Genomic DNA, 16399 nt, shown 5'->3' with positions numbered 1-16399 from the left:
TTTCGGGCGCCGGGCGAGTAGTTTCTTTTTGTACATTCAGCCCTGCTCCTGACAAGCAGAGCTGAATGTACAGTGGGAGCCGCTGTTCGTTTAACACAAGCGATCTAAGTAGATCCCTTGTATTAAATCAAGCGGCGGCGGCATCGGCGATAGTGTCCGCCCCCCGCCAAGGTTTTCTGGGTCCCCCGTTCCTCTGCGTGACCCGTCACGATCCGCCATAGGAGCTCACCATAGAGCCCATTGAGCAGACGAAGAACGACGTTCTTCGTCTGCTCTGTGTGATTACTGAGACAGCGCCACCTGTCTCAGCAGTCACTAACTGCAGCTTCTGTGACAGAATTTCTGTCATAGAATTTCTGTCACAGAAGCCATGCGTCCTATCGTCCGGAGCGTCTTATAGACCGCAAAATACGGTAAGTATTGAATATAGGTTAGATCGCAAAATGTTAATTCAATATTTGCATTTAAGGCATGCATTATCCGCACAAAACCTTACTTCATCAATCTATATAACCCCGTTTAAATGATTTACTATTCAGAAGGTATTTGAAAGGAAATACTCAAAGCAGTTCAGTATGTCTCTCTACCCCCCTCACACAGATTGACCCAGCTGTTTATTTTGCACAGAGTATATGATACTCCACAGTTCCTGCATAAAATTGGACTATGCACTGATTGCTGTTGTCCAAGATGCAAACAACATCAGGGTAATCTTCTACATTTGATGTGGAGATGTCTAAAACTTAAAAGATACCGGCCGGGTTAAGAAATATTTCTGATATGTTACTCTGCTTTAAGCATCGTGCGAAATTGAAAACTGGTGGTGGAGGAAGTTTATGTCTTTCTTTTTTACTATGGTTTATTCTGTTATTATGGCTGATCCGACTAACGTATGTTGGGTTTGGCGTTGATGTATTATTTTGGGAAAAAAGCACAAATATCTTAACAAAAAAAAAAAACCAACAGAAGTTCTAACCCTTCTCTACTCAATCCAAAACAAGAAAAAAGGATTTAGGATTTAAATAATTTTTTTGCTTGGCTACTGTCCGCACTACGGTGACAGTGCAGGGCCGTACTGCAACCTGATTGACAGCTGGCTCTGCCTCTCTAGAGCCAGAGCCAGCTGTGCCTGCCCCATCCCCTGTCTGTCCCTCCAATGAGCGCTGGTGGAACAGAGAGGGGAGAGGGAAATCCCCGCAGGGAACGGTAATTGACAGTCACCGTTCTCTGCAGGGGGAAGATCTGAGCTGAGCGATCAGATGTATTTGATCATTCAGTTCCCGAGCTATAGAGTCGCTTCAAACTATAGGGAAGAGTATATTTTACTCTCCCAATAGTTCTCCTTTAAATAAAATCTATTTTGCTTTTTTCTAGTATGGATTTGAAGAACAGTTGCTTTATCAAATGCAGACCTATTAAATATTCAGGGTTCTTAGTGACTTATAAAATTGAACATAGTGTGATTTGGTTAAGTATCTTCCAGCAGGTTCAGCTAGTTTAGCTTGTAATCCGAAGTGCACTGTGCGAGAGGCTAGACTACCTATTGAGCACAAAGAGCTGGCAGTTTGCTGTGCGATTTCCTATTTAGAGCACTTTGAACAACTTGTTTTAAAACAGCTCTTTTTTTTTTTTTTATATATCGGGTACAAAACAACAGTCTGCATCAGACATCTGAGGATAAGATTGGAAAACATGGCCACTTTTGATGATGTTTTGGAGGAAATTGGACAGTTTGGCTTGTTTCAGAAGCAGTTGTTTTTTATTATGTGTTTTATCTCGGCTGTGTTCAGCCCAATATATGTGGGCATTGTATTTCTAGGATTTGTACCTGACTTCAGATGTAATATTCCTGCAGCTGCGGAATTAAGTAGAACATGCGGTTGGAGCGTTGAAGAGGCAATTAATTACACGTTTCTCCTTCCAGATAACTCTGCAGATTCCTTATACTTTAGCCAGTGTTTTCAGCATGACGCAGACTGGAACTGGACATCTCTCACTTGCACAGACCCAATCAGGAATCTAACCTCATATAATAGTAACAACATGCCTGTTACCAGCTGCACTAATGGTTGGGTGTATGATACTACAGGATCATCTATAGTAACAGAGGTAAGAGGTTTATATGGAATAGTAACATTTATGAAAAATATTTTTTAGAACACGCAAGCTTGTGCTTGTAAAAAAATCAATCGCCAAGCCATGTGTCAATGCTGTCCTGCAGGGGAGGCACTGTCAAGATTGCTATAGAAATCATTGCTGCAGTCAAGTGTTGCAAATATATTATAATTTGTTAAAGTATCTGCATAAAGCACATACTGTACTTCCATAACTACCTATCAGTATTATGTAATTTGGCATATGATGGGAATATTGAATTACTAGACATTTTCCATACTAAGAGCAACCTTTGGGATCTTCAGACATGATTAAAGGTGAATTCCATACAAAGTATTAATTACTTATAATACTCTCTCTTCTATCCCTTGGAAGTATTATAAAAGTTTATTTTTATTTTTTACTTCTGTGCCTCCTATCTTCCTATTCTCTCCTTTTTGCAACCCAATGATGTCATGACAGGGCTCAAATCTTGCTCTTTTCAGCCGCCGCTAGTGGGCGGAGTCTTAGGTGTTACTGTAGGTGTGATGAGCAGCTGGACAGGTGGGGTTGTGGGTGGTTGCATAGAAAGTGACCGGGGGTTTTCTATTGACTAGGGCGACCTCTGGGCCCACAGAATAAAATGTTGAGGGAATTGGTAGCATACTATGATGACCACTTTGGATCCAATCTAAGACTAGTATAATTTTTTTAACGGAACACAAATGAATTGGTCTAAAAACTGTAATGTCACAATGTGATGACAAAAAAATAAAAGACTAATTAAAAATTAGCTAAATTGTACATTGTTCCAAAACTGAAAAATGCATAGAATTATCATCTCATATATCAAAGGAGACCCAGGGCACTCAGTAGAAGATATCTCTCTCTCTCTCTTCTCTCCTTATTTTTATTTTACTTGAATACAAAAAAGCCTGAAGATAGGAATGCACTGTTATACAATCTGTATGGTGGAATTTCAAGCCCTGCCCCTCAGCCATTGCAACCTCATCCACATTCAGGTCAAACCAGGTTGTCAACTCCTGAATGGCTTCTATGAATTTATAGAGAAACTAGTATGGAAAAAGTAATATCAACCTTACTTACCCTAAGGCCAAACAAATTGGTAACTAGGGCAGAGGGTTAAAGACGGGCGCTCTAGTGGGAGTATTTTCTGTACAGTTCCAAAGTATAAAAGGCTAGCAGATAAGTCAGATCCAGCTTACCAATGTGCGTTTGATGCAGGAAATTCCAGCACTTAAATCTCTCTGTGCTGTCAACCAGTCAGATTCACCTTTTCATGTGTTAAGCTGCAGTGGAAAAAATAAAATAAAATTCGAACTAGTTTTTACGGGTCATCAGGAAAACATCACATTTAATTAGACAGTTCCAGTGGGCATCTTATAGCAGCCAATGCCATCCCAGTGTAATGGGTAGGGTACAAATCACAAATAATATTATAATTATTAGCCCAACTGCTATTAGAGATCAATAAGCCATGAACTGCAATAAAGCTAACCAAAACGTTCCTTTATTTAGTTTAATCTTGTGTGTGAGGACTCATGGAAGTTGGACCTTTTCCAGTCAATTGTGAATGTTGGATTCTTTCTTGGCTCTCTGTTTATCGGATACATTGCAGACAGGTAGGGGTCTATGTGCAAGATGTCTGTTAGGTGTACTGTGAACATTATCAATCTCTTTTATATTGCAAGTCTTACTGTAACTGTTTCTGGTTTTTTTCTGTGCTCTAGAAAACTGTAATAACTGTGATAACTCTAATCTGTGTCTCCAGATTTGGTCGCAAGCCATGCCTTTTAATTTCTCTCCTCATCACTGCTATTTTTGGTGTCCTTGTGGCATTTGCTCCAACTTATCCATGGCTGGTTACCTTCCGCTTTATTCAGGGCTTAGTCAGCAAAGGCAGTTGGTTGTCAGGATATATTTTGGGTAAGTTAGAACATTTAAATACAGATCTGCTGTTTTGTAGCAGACATAATGCTGTAAATAAAAGGAAGCCAGGGCCTAATTATGTCTCAAGTATTAATTCATAAGCCTATTTTTTGAACTATAACATCAAGTTGCATGCAGGAATCTAAATACAGTGGGACAGGTTAAAAAGTATTTCATGTGCATAGTGCCAAATTGACATACAGGAAATTCTAAATATTATGAACCTAAACTTGGTTGTGAATACCCTTCTTGCAGAGAAGACCTGACTCTCAAACTGTGCTCTAATTCATCCCAAATGTTTTCAATAGGGTTGAGGTCAGGCTATGTGCAGATCACTTAAGTTCCTCCCAACCAAACTACTTATTAAACCTGTTTTTATGGACCCTGCTTTGTACACAGTGGCACAGTTATGCTCAAACAAAAAAAAGGCCCTCCCCATACTATTAGAACAAGGTTGGAAGAGAAAACCTTGTTGATGAACAGACTGTCTATGACAGAAGAGACTGTAAGAAGAAAGTGTCATAAAAACTTCTTGCTGCCATTCACCATTTTTGTTCTGTATACTGAGCCACACATGCACTACACCTGGTATGCCGAGATGAAGTAACTACTCTGTGCATGCATGGGGGTTACATCATTGGGGTCCAGTCAATCAAGCAGCCAAAGACTCGAAACATGGAAGATCAAACCGAAGATAGAAGCGCCAGTGATGGAGCAGGTAAGCTACCATAATGTACTAATATGCTTTGCAAACTAGCACATTATGACTAAAAGCTCCAGCCCCCCCTCTACTTTTTTTTAAAGTAATGCTGTACTTCCGCTTTAACTGAAGTCAAACAGGGAAAATCTAAAACATTCTTGATCTACAAATAGTTAAAAATAATAATTACATTGTAAGATGCAATACTAAAAATGCAGCATTTCAGATCATTCTTACCATTCTTACCACATTCTAGTTGCAGAGTTTGTTGGCTTGGACCACAGAAGAACTGTCGGAATTGTATACCAAGTTGCATTTACAGTTGGACTTCTGGCACTTGCAGGAGTGGCTTATGTCGTTCCTAACTGGAGATGGCTTCAGCTGGCGGTCACTTTGCCAAATTTTGTGTTCCTGACATATTACTGGTAAACTTCTGCCATGATATATCTTAAAAAAACAGCTTATATCAAATATGAAACATAGCACATTAATATGCAAAGTAAATTGAGTAAGCCTCTTAAATTACAGTGAATCTGACCTGGCTTAAAATTGCCTAGACTAACACCAAATGTTGAAGTAAAGGCACATTGTGATGTGTGAGGAACTTGTGTCAGTTATCTGTGTCCCTGTAGGACTCATTGGAGTTGGAGATGAATAATGGGAAGGGAGAAGGTGAAGTGGGGGGGGTGCTTAGCCACAAGAAGGGATCGCTGCTTGGAAAACAATTGGGCATAGACCAGTCCTAGAATCCAAGGAGCTCCACAGGGATCAATTTTCAGATTAACAGGCACTGGCTGTACTGTAGCCATGTCAGGTTCACATTCAACTTAACTTTCAACATTGAAGTTCCACCGTTCCATTCTACAGGGTCTCTGCTTTCAGAAAATATATGGTATTTTTAAAGTGTGTGCAAAATGAAAGGAAAAAAAATAGCTCCAGCAGCAAAAGAGTTAAATCAGCTAAAAACCTTCCAGGCATAAAAAAAAGGCGTGCAAAGTCTTACACTTAGTGTTCTTTAGAAAGCAGCAACATTTGGAATAGAAACGCCTGTCTCATGTCATGAGAAGGGCCCTTGCTCTATTCAACAGTCAACAGTCAAGCTCATGATGATGACTCAGCAGGGGAAGGGGGTGTTGGACCTCTGCAGAGAGTTCACTGCTTCCTCACAAAGAGTAAAGGCCCTTCTCTACAGAATGCTGGCAGGGGAAAGGATTTTCTACTTCGGTTATGTCTCCCGTTTAGAGAAGATTAACTGTAAGGCCTTGAACACATTTTTGATCCTCTACAGCTCTCAGTGGTGCTTCCACATCACTACTATCTTCTGCAGTGACCTGGAGGACAGCAGGAGGAACCAGTGAGAGCTGTGGGTGACCACAGAGATTAACACCCCCGAAAGTATTGGTTTTCCAGTGGACTTAGGGGGACCATTACTTCAGAGTAGCTTTAAGTGATGCAAGAGAAGAAAGCATCTGTTATCTTCTTTAGAGGTATGTACTTGTCTAATTATGTGACAAGGCCAAACAAAATAAAAGTTAGATTACAAGAGGTACATGCAAAAATTATTGTAAACACTTTCCTCTCCCACTGCTTGTCCTCCTTGACAAAACTCGATTGAAGAGCAATTGTCTAATGAAGTTACTTCAGAAACCCACACTTCTGGGAGTGTCAAACTCCTGTGAACCCCTTGCACACAATGGTCCTTCCCACCAACCACCCGCATTACTACAAGACCCAGTAGTGATGTATAAATTGGTGGGAGAAGACCATGAGTGCAGCAGGGGGCACAGGAGATCAACCCATATATTGTGGTTTCTGAAGACATTTCAGCCAACTTTAGTAATTAATCCTCCTATCCAATGCAGCTTCTGATGATGATGGCAAACCAGCAATTTGTAGCTGTCTAATTAAGTACTTTAGTCAGCTCCTGCAGCAATTCTGTATCTAGCTATAAACTGCCATTCCAGACAAACAGAGAGATATGTATCTACTACAGATCTCTGCTACACAGTTGCTAGCGTGACATATTAAAGTTTATTCATTACAGGTGTGTTCCAGAATCACCTCGATGGCTCCTATCCCAAAACCAGAAGGATAAGGCTAATGAAATTATTAAGCATATTGCAAAGAAGAATAAGAAACCTATACCGGTTACTTTAAAGGTGATGATATGTTTTTTTATTGTCCTTATGAAGAGACATATACAATTTAGAACAGAACTCCAGGCAAATTTACAGCCTCACTGATGTCAGATAGTATAGCTCTTGCTATACTTTCAGCCCGCTGGAAACGACAGCCATCCTGGAGGTGGTTTACACCTCATAAGAGTTAATTTTTTGTTACACAGCACAATTTTAATTAAAAAAGTTTGCCTGGACTTCCTCTTTAAGCTTGCCACATGGTGCTAAGCTCTGCTCCATATTATGTAACTGTTAAATGCCAGAGTCTCTATTGCTCACTGAAGTTTTATCAAATGATACATAAATTATGGGTGGCTGGGCTTAACAATGGAAAGGGGTGGGGCTTAATTATGGCTTGGGCACACTGGACCTGACATATATCACACATATTACTCAATGATTTGTATTCTGTTGGCTAGCTTTTTATGATTGGCCGTTATCTGATGGTGTCAGACTAGGGAGGAGGGCTGCTTTATATTTGGAGGTCGGCTGATATTTTGTTAAGATCACGTTCCCATCATAAAAGACTATTATTTTAATCTCATGTATTTGTGAGGATTGTATGATATGTATCTGTTTTTTTTACAATTTGTGTTATTGATTAAGCACTTAGCACTTTCCTTAGGGATCACATAGTGCTGCACTTTATATATTGATATAGTTGCCTAACTGCCCCTTAATTTCTCCCAATATTTGTCGACTTTCCTAAAAAAAAACCCCCAAAAAACGCCTTTCTATATTGAAGGGTCTGATGTATCCAAAATAGTGAAATATGTTGTCCGCACACCTTAAAAATTGTTATCCGCACATTTAGCTTAAAAATGTCATATTTTTTGACATTCTTGTAGCATAATGTGAAAACTGCAACATTTCAGAACCACGCAGGATTCCTTCATCAGGCAAAACGGGTTCCTTTGTCAGGCAATGTTTTGGAACCCTGCATGATTCCAAAATGTTGCAATTTTCACATGCTGCAAGAACGTCAATAAAGATGACCACTGTCAGAAGACTGGGAAAAAAAAGAGAAATAAGGTATGCAAAGAATACAAAGCCTACAATTATCTAGAAGTATTTCTAAAGGTGTGTTTGTTGTTATTTTAAAGATCTGGGTAAAGGTCCACTTTAAAGATTCCATAGGTTGCAGAGCCTTGCTTACATCCTACATTTATAAGCTCCAACGAAAACAAAAATGAGTGATAACAAGCTGGCTTATCATAACCGCATAGCATACGTTTAAACTACTCCATTGTAATACACAGATATTTATTCTATTTATGTAAGTTTACCCTTTTAATTACAGAGTCTAACTGGAAATGAAGACACTGGTTATAAACAAGTTCCGTCTTTTAAAGACCTGGTCAGAACTCCTCAGATAAGAAAACACACCTTCATTCTAATGTACATCTGGTATGATACATTTATCTGTAAAATAGATTTGTACATATTGTGAGAGGTTCAAATGGTAGCGCATTAAGGACGCAAACATCTTCTTTTTAGGGCTTCCCACCCACTTTTATTTAAAGGTTCACACAAGTTTTCCCTCACAGGGGTTTCTCCAACATAAGAACACAACATTAGCTTTGTCCTTAAGCAAAATACATTTTTTTAAAAGTCTCACCGACTTCAGGTTATTACTTTAAACCTCTCCCACCCAGGCTGCATCCAGCGCACTTACCACACAGGCTTCATCCAGCGCACTTGCCACACAGGCTGCATCCAGCAGACTTGCCACACAGGCTGGCTCCAGGATGGAGTCCTCCTGACTCCTGGACAGACACCTCATTTGTCCTCCAGCTGGAACCCTGAACATGAACCAGCATCCTTTTCATAACGGCTGTGCACAGGTGAACAATCTGGTGCTGGTGGTCACCACTAAAGCCTGGACCCAGGAATGGGGAGGTCATCCCTCCCAGTTCTCCTAGGAATCTCCCAGTTCCAGGGTCCCAGTTATAATTTAGAAAACCCAGAAAGAATTGTAAAGCCGGCTCTTTACTGGTAAAAGTACTTATGTCCTGGAACTGGCTGAGAGTCCTGGGTGACCATTTTGCCAAACTACATAGTGGCATTGCCACGCACTGCCACAATACCTACAGAATTATTTTGCAGTAGAAATAAACCTTTTTGTTATTTTCCATGCATAAGATTAAAAACAAGCTGATGTCCAGCAGATGAAACTTCTCATAATTGATGCAGCTTTGGTCCGGTGGAAGGAAAAAATAATCCACAGGCAACTGCGTAAAATTTTGCCACACAAGGAAAAAACAGAAAATACTTCCTGACCCCAAAAGGCAGCTGGCTCAAAATATTTCTCTAACAACCTATTGTAGCCATAACTTTGGATGTTATCAGCATCAAGAAAATAATCCTTTTTAGTTTCCATGATACAATTTGCCATTTAGTTTTCATGTGATCAAACATTCCACAGCTTAACCACTCATACTGTAAAGCACTCTTATCTATATTGATGGTAAAACATAATTTCTTCTACATGTATCTGATATCCCTTTGTATAATACTTGGGAAAAAAATGCAGTTTGACAATTCTTTATACTGACATGTTTGTGAACTCTAAATCATCTTTTTTTGCACACTGAACTTTTTCTAGTCTTTTTAAACCTTTTATGAATTATTAATTTTTATGAATGTTGTTGCCTCCTTTGAACCCTTTCCAAAACGCCTAAATCCCTTTTACAATGTGGTGCCCATATTAAGACCCCATGTTCTAGATATGGCCTTACAGGTAAAATACTATATAAACAATACAGAAATAATATATAAGGATTTCATATTTATATTTCTCTTTTTATTAACCTCAAGATTTTGTTTTCTTTAACAGTTGCAACTTGGCATCGAGTGATGCTGCTTTATAGCAGGTCCACAAGTATAGTTGGGTGCAAAAGCTTTGACAAAGTCAAAAGGCCTAACCACAAAACTAATTTATTAAGCAGATATATGTTCACGCTATATTCACCAGATCACACAGAAATATAAAAGTTTCTTTCATTCCTTGATTTTAAGGACAATACACAAGATTAAAAAAAAATATTGTAGTCTGGATAAGATACTTGAAAGGTTTAATATGAATTGTAGCAGGACTCACTTTCACATTCTTCACTTTTCTCTGGATTTATTTTAGCCTATGAATTTCCTTATTATTTGAGAATAATCTACAATTAATTAAATGTCCAGTAGCACTCCTTTCTAAGAAATGTGTAGAATATTATTTTACAGTTCATATCAAGGCCAGTGTGAAATGCATAAGATATATTGGTGGAAGGCAGTTGGCATTCTATTTCTAAATGCCGCACCATGCAAATGTGTGCAATTAATTCACAATTCTACTTTTTGCAGCTGAATGTTTGTGAGTGCTGTGCCACTTCTTGTTTTGTGAATGCGCGACCAATCTGCAAATGTCTGCCTGTTTTTGTGAATTTGCTGCAAGTGATTTTTTACATAAATATCTGAAAATTACTTAACTGAATTGGAAAATCTGGGGCAAATCATAACATAATGTTATAGTATGGCAAATCTGCCACAGCTTTGCATAGGGCGACAAAACAACAAACACAAAGCATTACATTAAATGCAACATTATAATAAATCAGTCACAAGTCAGCGATTGATTCACAATCCGTGGCACATTAATGGGCACAACATACTGTATGTGACTTTATAAGACTACTAGGTGCTGCTCTAGGTCGGTCCACTTAGATCCGCTGACAGGGTGCACATACCAGCTTGCAAGCAGCCCCAAAATACACTGCAACCACAAGGAAATGCAACACTTTTGTATCAATTGAAGATCGGTGTGTAATATTTGACACAATAGTAAAGAGACAAAATGTGTAGCAGCAATTATAACATAAAAAAACGATGCAGAAAGCCATCTGAACAGATATTAAAAAGTAAGAACAACTAAGGTACAAAGTACATCTCGCTGCTCTGGATATATCAGGAAGGAACAGCGAAGTACACTGTTCTATTTTCATTTAACCTGCAGGCTGAACGGAAAAAAAAATAGAACAGTTTCCTTCATCAATGCTTACAAGTGCTGATCAAAGAATCCCCGCTGTGTCTTTTGTATTCTTAAAGCGGCCACCAGCACCTCATTGGCTGCTGGCTCTGTTCGTTTGAAGATTTCCCAACCGGGTCCTTTGATCAGCTGATTGAGGAATGGTGGCCAAAAGTATGTGTGAAAATTTGGGCAGTTCTTCTGGAAATTCACATAATGTATGGCCAGATTAAAGATGAGGAACTAGTATCAGTCAGGGGGTGGAAAGAAAGGCAGTAGAGAAAGGAAAGAGAAGGAAGAAGAAGGGGTAGATAGGCGAGGCCAACGGAATGCTAAAGAGACCATTGAAAAGATAGAAGAGATAAAAAATATGGGCCATGGGCATCCCTGGATGACACACCACACATCAATAGATGTAGTGGCAAAACAGGTGTAGCGCAACTTTTGGAACCTGCGAGAAGGTACAATACCGCTCAAGTGTACACTATAGACAATGTAATGGTGGTGAGAAAAACCATCTGAGACAACATATTAGGAGGGGGATCCAGCACCTCCAGGGGGCACAAGGGCCTTATATGTTTTGTGTCTGTGAATTTTCTGCCATGAAGTCAATGCTTCTAAACCAATCACATATACTAGGCATATTAGGGGATCTCCAGTGTCTAGGAATAACTGATTTTGCTGCATTCAGTAATTGGAATGTAAGAGAGCGTCTGTAGGCCAGAAAAGGTGTCTCCGAGTGTTGAGTGTCTCCGAGTGTTGAAGGAGATAGCTGGCAGGATCAAATGGAACCAGGTCACCCTAATAATCTTCTCAATAAGACTATCAACTTGTATCAAGAACAAATGGATCAGGGGACAGTCCTACTAAATATGAAGTGCCAGTGTCTTGATCACAGCGCCAACAGATGTCAGGAATAGCAGGAGAGATTTTATGGACTTCTGGGGTACAGCTTATAGTTCATTTTTTAAAACTAGTATTCATGGAGTCTTTCAGTAGGCAGAAGAGATTCATGCTCTCACAAACATCTTCTGTGCCAGTGATATTTAAGTTCTGTTCCCAGGCTTTCACCGCCAGATCAACATTGGGGCTTAGGTTCTGAGATAGCTCAAGGTAAAGAAGGCAGATAAGGTGTTTCACTGGGGTGGAAGATTTGCACAGTGTTTTAAAGCTAGAAGGACATCTAGCTAAATGGTAGCAAAGCCTACGAGCATTTGGAAAATGTCTGATCCGTAAATACGTCCAGAATAGCAGCGCATGTGTGGTAGAGTGCTGGTAGTGTGTAATCTTTAATTCATTAATTGGCATACAGCATATGTCTCAGGCAAAAAGCAATGAACTTATAGTGACGTTAAAGGCAAAAGGTTTTAGGCAATTTAAATGTTGATTAAATCATTTACAATGGATGCTGCTCCTTGATGTTTAAAAATTCTAGCTTCCCACACAGAATCAGTTGCAGTGTCCTATGGAGCCACCCATGCGTGTGCTAGTATGCTGTGCATGTCTCCAAAAATATATAGATAGTCCTTGGTCCCATCGCACTCCTGACCGCGTAAATCCCTTCAGAAAATGGGTGCTGCGGTAGTCAACGGGTGGCAGCCGTAACAATATGATTAGCCGTAACATCTGATTAGGGTTGGTGCTATATATCAGCTGTGTTTTTGTGCACTTACACTGTATGTTTTACCTGATGAAGGGGATCTTTTGCGAACCCGAAACGTTCGTTGTTTTCTACCATGATGCACGTCAATAAATAGACATATTTTGCAAATCTGGAGTGCTGGTGTCTCTGCTTCTGCTCCAAAAATATATAGGCACAGCAGGGAAAGCCTACTCCTCCCTCACCTCTTCTCTAGAAGTTGGACAGCTGCTGGAGACTGCTCTGTCCCTTGTGATCGTGTATTGAACAGGAAGTTCAGGGAAGCTTAGAGAGTTGGAGCCTAATGTTCAGAAACATGATGACTGTATTTGCTTGGCAAAACTTTAAAGAAATATTTTTGGGTAATGGTAACGTATGTTTGTTTGATCTGGATCCATTATTGAAGAAAGTTTTAGCGTTTACTACTGTAGACTAATAATGTTCTTTTCTGTGTCTTTAGGTTTTCATGTGCTGTAATTTACCAAGGACTGATTATGCACATGGGATCCACTGGTAAAAATATTTACTTAGACTTCTTTATCTCTGCTATGGTGGAGTTTCCTGCCGCATTTATAATAATAGTTACAGTGGATCGTATTGGACGCCGATATCCCTGGGCAGTGGGTTGTTTTGTGACAGGTGTGGCTTGCCTTGTTACTGCTTTCATTCCTGAAGGTAAGCCTGAAAGACACACACTAAGAGCAAAGCCTTGTGCTTCCACCATTGGTTCTTAGTCTATTAGTACAGCAGACATATTTACATGCTACTTGCTGCATTCATAGATGCCCTTTTAAACTTATATGTATGAATGTTTAATATAACTGCAATATAGACCAAGGCTGTAGCTACCATGTGACGGGTGAGACCGGCCTGGCTGCGCCCCCTCGCTCCTGTTGCCATGGTAAACACAGGGCGCCATGGCAACAGGGGTGCCAGGTGGCCAACACAGCTGCAACTTAACAGGGAGAAGAGGGACGGCACAGGCTCCAGCTTGTAATCGGATCCCCTCACCGCCTGTATGGGCAGAGGCAGCGGGGATCCGATGAGAAATGGAGCACTGCAGCCGGCTGGGGGGGCGGAGGAGGGAGCTGTCATCCAGGATGGCTGAACAGTGAGGAGAGATAGCCGCTCGGCCCGGCGGCTCTTTCTCTCCTCACTGTTCGGCCATCCTGAAGTGACAACGCTCCCTCCTCCACCACGTCCCCGCTGGATTCAGCGCTCCCACCTCCGCCCCCCGCTAGCTTCAGCCCTCAGGAGCAGAGGATCAGTAAATATCCTCTTTGTACAGAGCAAACTTGTCCTCAATTTGTGTGTCCTCAATTTCTTTTTCAAAAGGGAAATGTCGGGGGTCTGTTTAGACCCCTAATATTTCCCTGAAGCCCCCCCATGAGTAAAAATAAAAAAATAATGATAAAAAATTAAAAAAAAAAACCCTCACACATACACACATATTATTAGACATGTGCAAAGACTAAAAATGTGTTTCGGACAAAATGAACAGAAACTAAAAATTTGGGCTGTTACTGATTAAAATTTTCGTGCTCGATTAATCGAAATTTTTAAAAATCGATTAATCGATTAATTTAGATTAATTATAAATGAACATAAAGATCCAACTACATTGGCCTATACACATACAGCACAGCAATGAAGTAATAAAATGAACTAGGATCACACTAATCCAGCACGTTATTAATCTCACATGCCCCACTCAATATGGGCGCCGCTTGAGTGGGGCAACTCAGAATAATAATGTGCTGGATTAGGCCCCATTCACATGTAGCGACTTATCGCGCGATTTCCGCCGCAATATCGCGCATTTTTGCCGCGCGATATTGCGAGAAGTCGCCGACTAATGATAGTCAATGGAGCTGTCTTAGCTCCATGTCGTGCGTCGCTCGTCGCGGTCGCAAGTCGCTTCTACAGGACCCTTTTTTCGGCGGATTTTGCGCGATTTCGCTTTTTTCTATGGAGCCCGACGGAGAAGGTCGCGCTACCGTCGCTGGATCGTCGCCCCGAAAGTCGCGCTATCCCGGCCTCTGCAAAGGTATGTCGCTACATGTGAATGGGGCCTTAGTGTGATCCTAGTTCATTTTATTACTTCATTGCTGTGCTGTATGTGTATAGGCCAATTCTGAACCAGGATTTCCCCTCCTGGTCTAGTGAGGCATTGGTGATGTAGCCAGGGTCTTACCGGTTCCCGATGGGAAAGCTACATCACCAGTGCCTTCCAGGGAGATCTAGTTTCTAAACTGCAAGAACCTGTGAGATTATGGGGAAAACAAAGATGACTTTAATGTTGTGTGGTGCATGTGCGAGATCAGGCATATGATGTTTGTCTCTCATCTCTTGCATTCACTAATCCCCCCCAAGATTGGATGAGATCTCATAATAAGTATTGCTAACCTTATTGCTTTTAAATAATAGTTTGCAATAACGTAGTCAGGTCTATTGAAGGGGCAGGTAGGTGTGTGTGTGTGTGTGTGTGTGTGTGTGTGTGTGTGTGCACTAGGACATTACTGTGACCAATAAAATTGATATTGCAAGAAATCAATAGCTCCGTCGTTTAACGAATGGAAGGGGGGAGGAGTTCGGTGACGCCACGGACATCGACGTCACTGGACTCCTCCCCCTTCCCTTCGTTAGCCGACGGAGCCACTTGGGGGAGTAGTCCGGTGACGTTGTTGTCCGTGATGTCACCGGATCTCCGACGGAACTCCCGGAAGACCCGCAAGCCGGCTGAGAGGTGAGTACCGATCAAAAGAATTTTAATCGATCAAGAAAATTAACGATTAATCGAGGAATTAATCGTTAATTTCCGCAACCCTGCTAAAAAAATTTTGATTAGTTTTGTCACACGAAACAAATTTTTATGCTATTTTGGATTTGGCCATCAGCGCATTCTGCGCATGCGAGCCGCCATCCTGGAGGCGGGGCGCATGATGTCACATGATGCCACACGTGCGGCGTCAGGTGAATCACACGTCTGTTGGGGGGCACAATTTTCTGTTCTTGCCTCGGGCACAAAAGTAGCTAGCTACGACTCTGATATAGACCAATGATGAAAATCTGTTTTAGGTTTTATTTATTTGCTGCCTGGAATTACCCATGAGAAGCACAAACTGAGCATATAAGGGAAAATGGATACGCAGATTACCTTCATTGACAAATGCATATCAAAATAAATCATTACATTGAAGCAGCTGAAATTATATACAGATTTCAAATTATCCAGCAAAGGTTGAACTTGTTTCCACTGTTCCAACCTCAAACACCCCCTCTCCCCGCTGGTTGTTTCATGTAATGAGCAACCTCAATTACCAATTGAAAAGATTACAAGGTAGGAGGGCATACTTACCTGCAGTAGCAGTAGTTGGTCACAATCAACTGGAGTATGTAATGGTAAAGACGTTTCAACATTTATCCAAGTGGCTTCTTCAGTTCTTAAGAGTGTCAGGAAAATACTCCAGCATTTATAGCCACATGAGTTACCTTAACTCTATAACCATGATGTCATGTAATGTGTTAAGGTATATGTTGCATATTTTGACTGAAGGTAGTTTTTTCCTCATATGCATAGTTTAAATTGACCAGCATTGCAATAGATTTACTTAACAGTCTCTTAAAAGCCTTTAAATAAGAAATTATTTTTCTCATATAATAAAATTCAAGATGATATCCATAGGTATTCAAGATAAAAGATAAGCGTAATAATATCAAATGCAAAATTAAAAATTGAGTAAACCTTTGAAGAAAATGTGATTAATAATGAATTCCATTTAGATGGCTATCAGACAACTTGATGGAAGTCAGGATGTATAAAGTAA

The 16399-nt window shown here is 40.5% G+C and overlaps 1 protein-coding gene across 1 annotated transcript in view; it reads left to right on the top strand.

The window, feature by feature from the left end:
* Positions 1 to 1628: 1628 nt before the first annotated feature.
* Positions 1629 to 16399, top strand: part of SLC22A2 (solute carrier family 22 member 2) — a 21482-nt gene continuing 6711 nt past the window's right edge. Inside the window, exons 1-7 of the mRNA XM_018565613.1 lie at positions 1629 to 2109; positions 3634 to 3737; positions 3887 to 4041; positions 5001 to 5169; positions 6789 to 6903; positions 8222 to 8328; positions 13033 to 13247. Coding sequence (XP_018421115.1) covers positions 1693 to 2109; positions 3634 to 3737; positions 3887 to 4041; positions 5001 to 5169; positions 6789 to 6903; positions 8222 to 8328; positions 13033 to 13247 — 1282 coding nt within the window. The 5' untranslated portion in view covers positions 1629 to 1692. The remainder of the gene's footprint in view (positions 2110 to 3633; positions 3738 to 3886; positions 4042 to 5000; positions 5170 to 6788; positions 6904 to 8221; positions 8329 to 13032; positions 13248 to 16399) is intronic.

This window comes from Nanorana parkeri, unplaced genomic scaffold (genome assembly GCF_000935625.1).
Source record: "Nanorana parkeri isolate BGI_ZX_2015 unplaced genomic scaffold, ASM93562v1 scaffold866, whole genome shotgun sequence".
In the NCBI taxonomy this organism is placed as follows: domain Eukaryota; kingdom Metazoa; phylum Chordata; class Amphibia; order Anura; family Dicroglossidae; genus Nanorana; species Nanorana parkeri.
The sequence above is the reverse complement of the archived record's forward strand: the minus strand, read 5'-3'. Positions and strand labels throughout refer to the sequence as shown.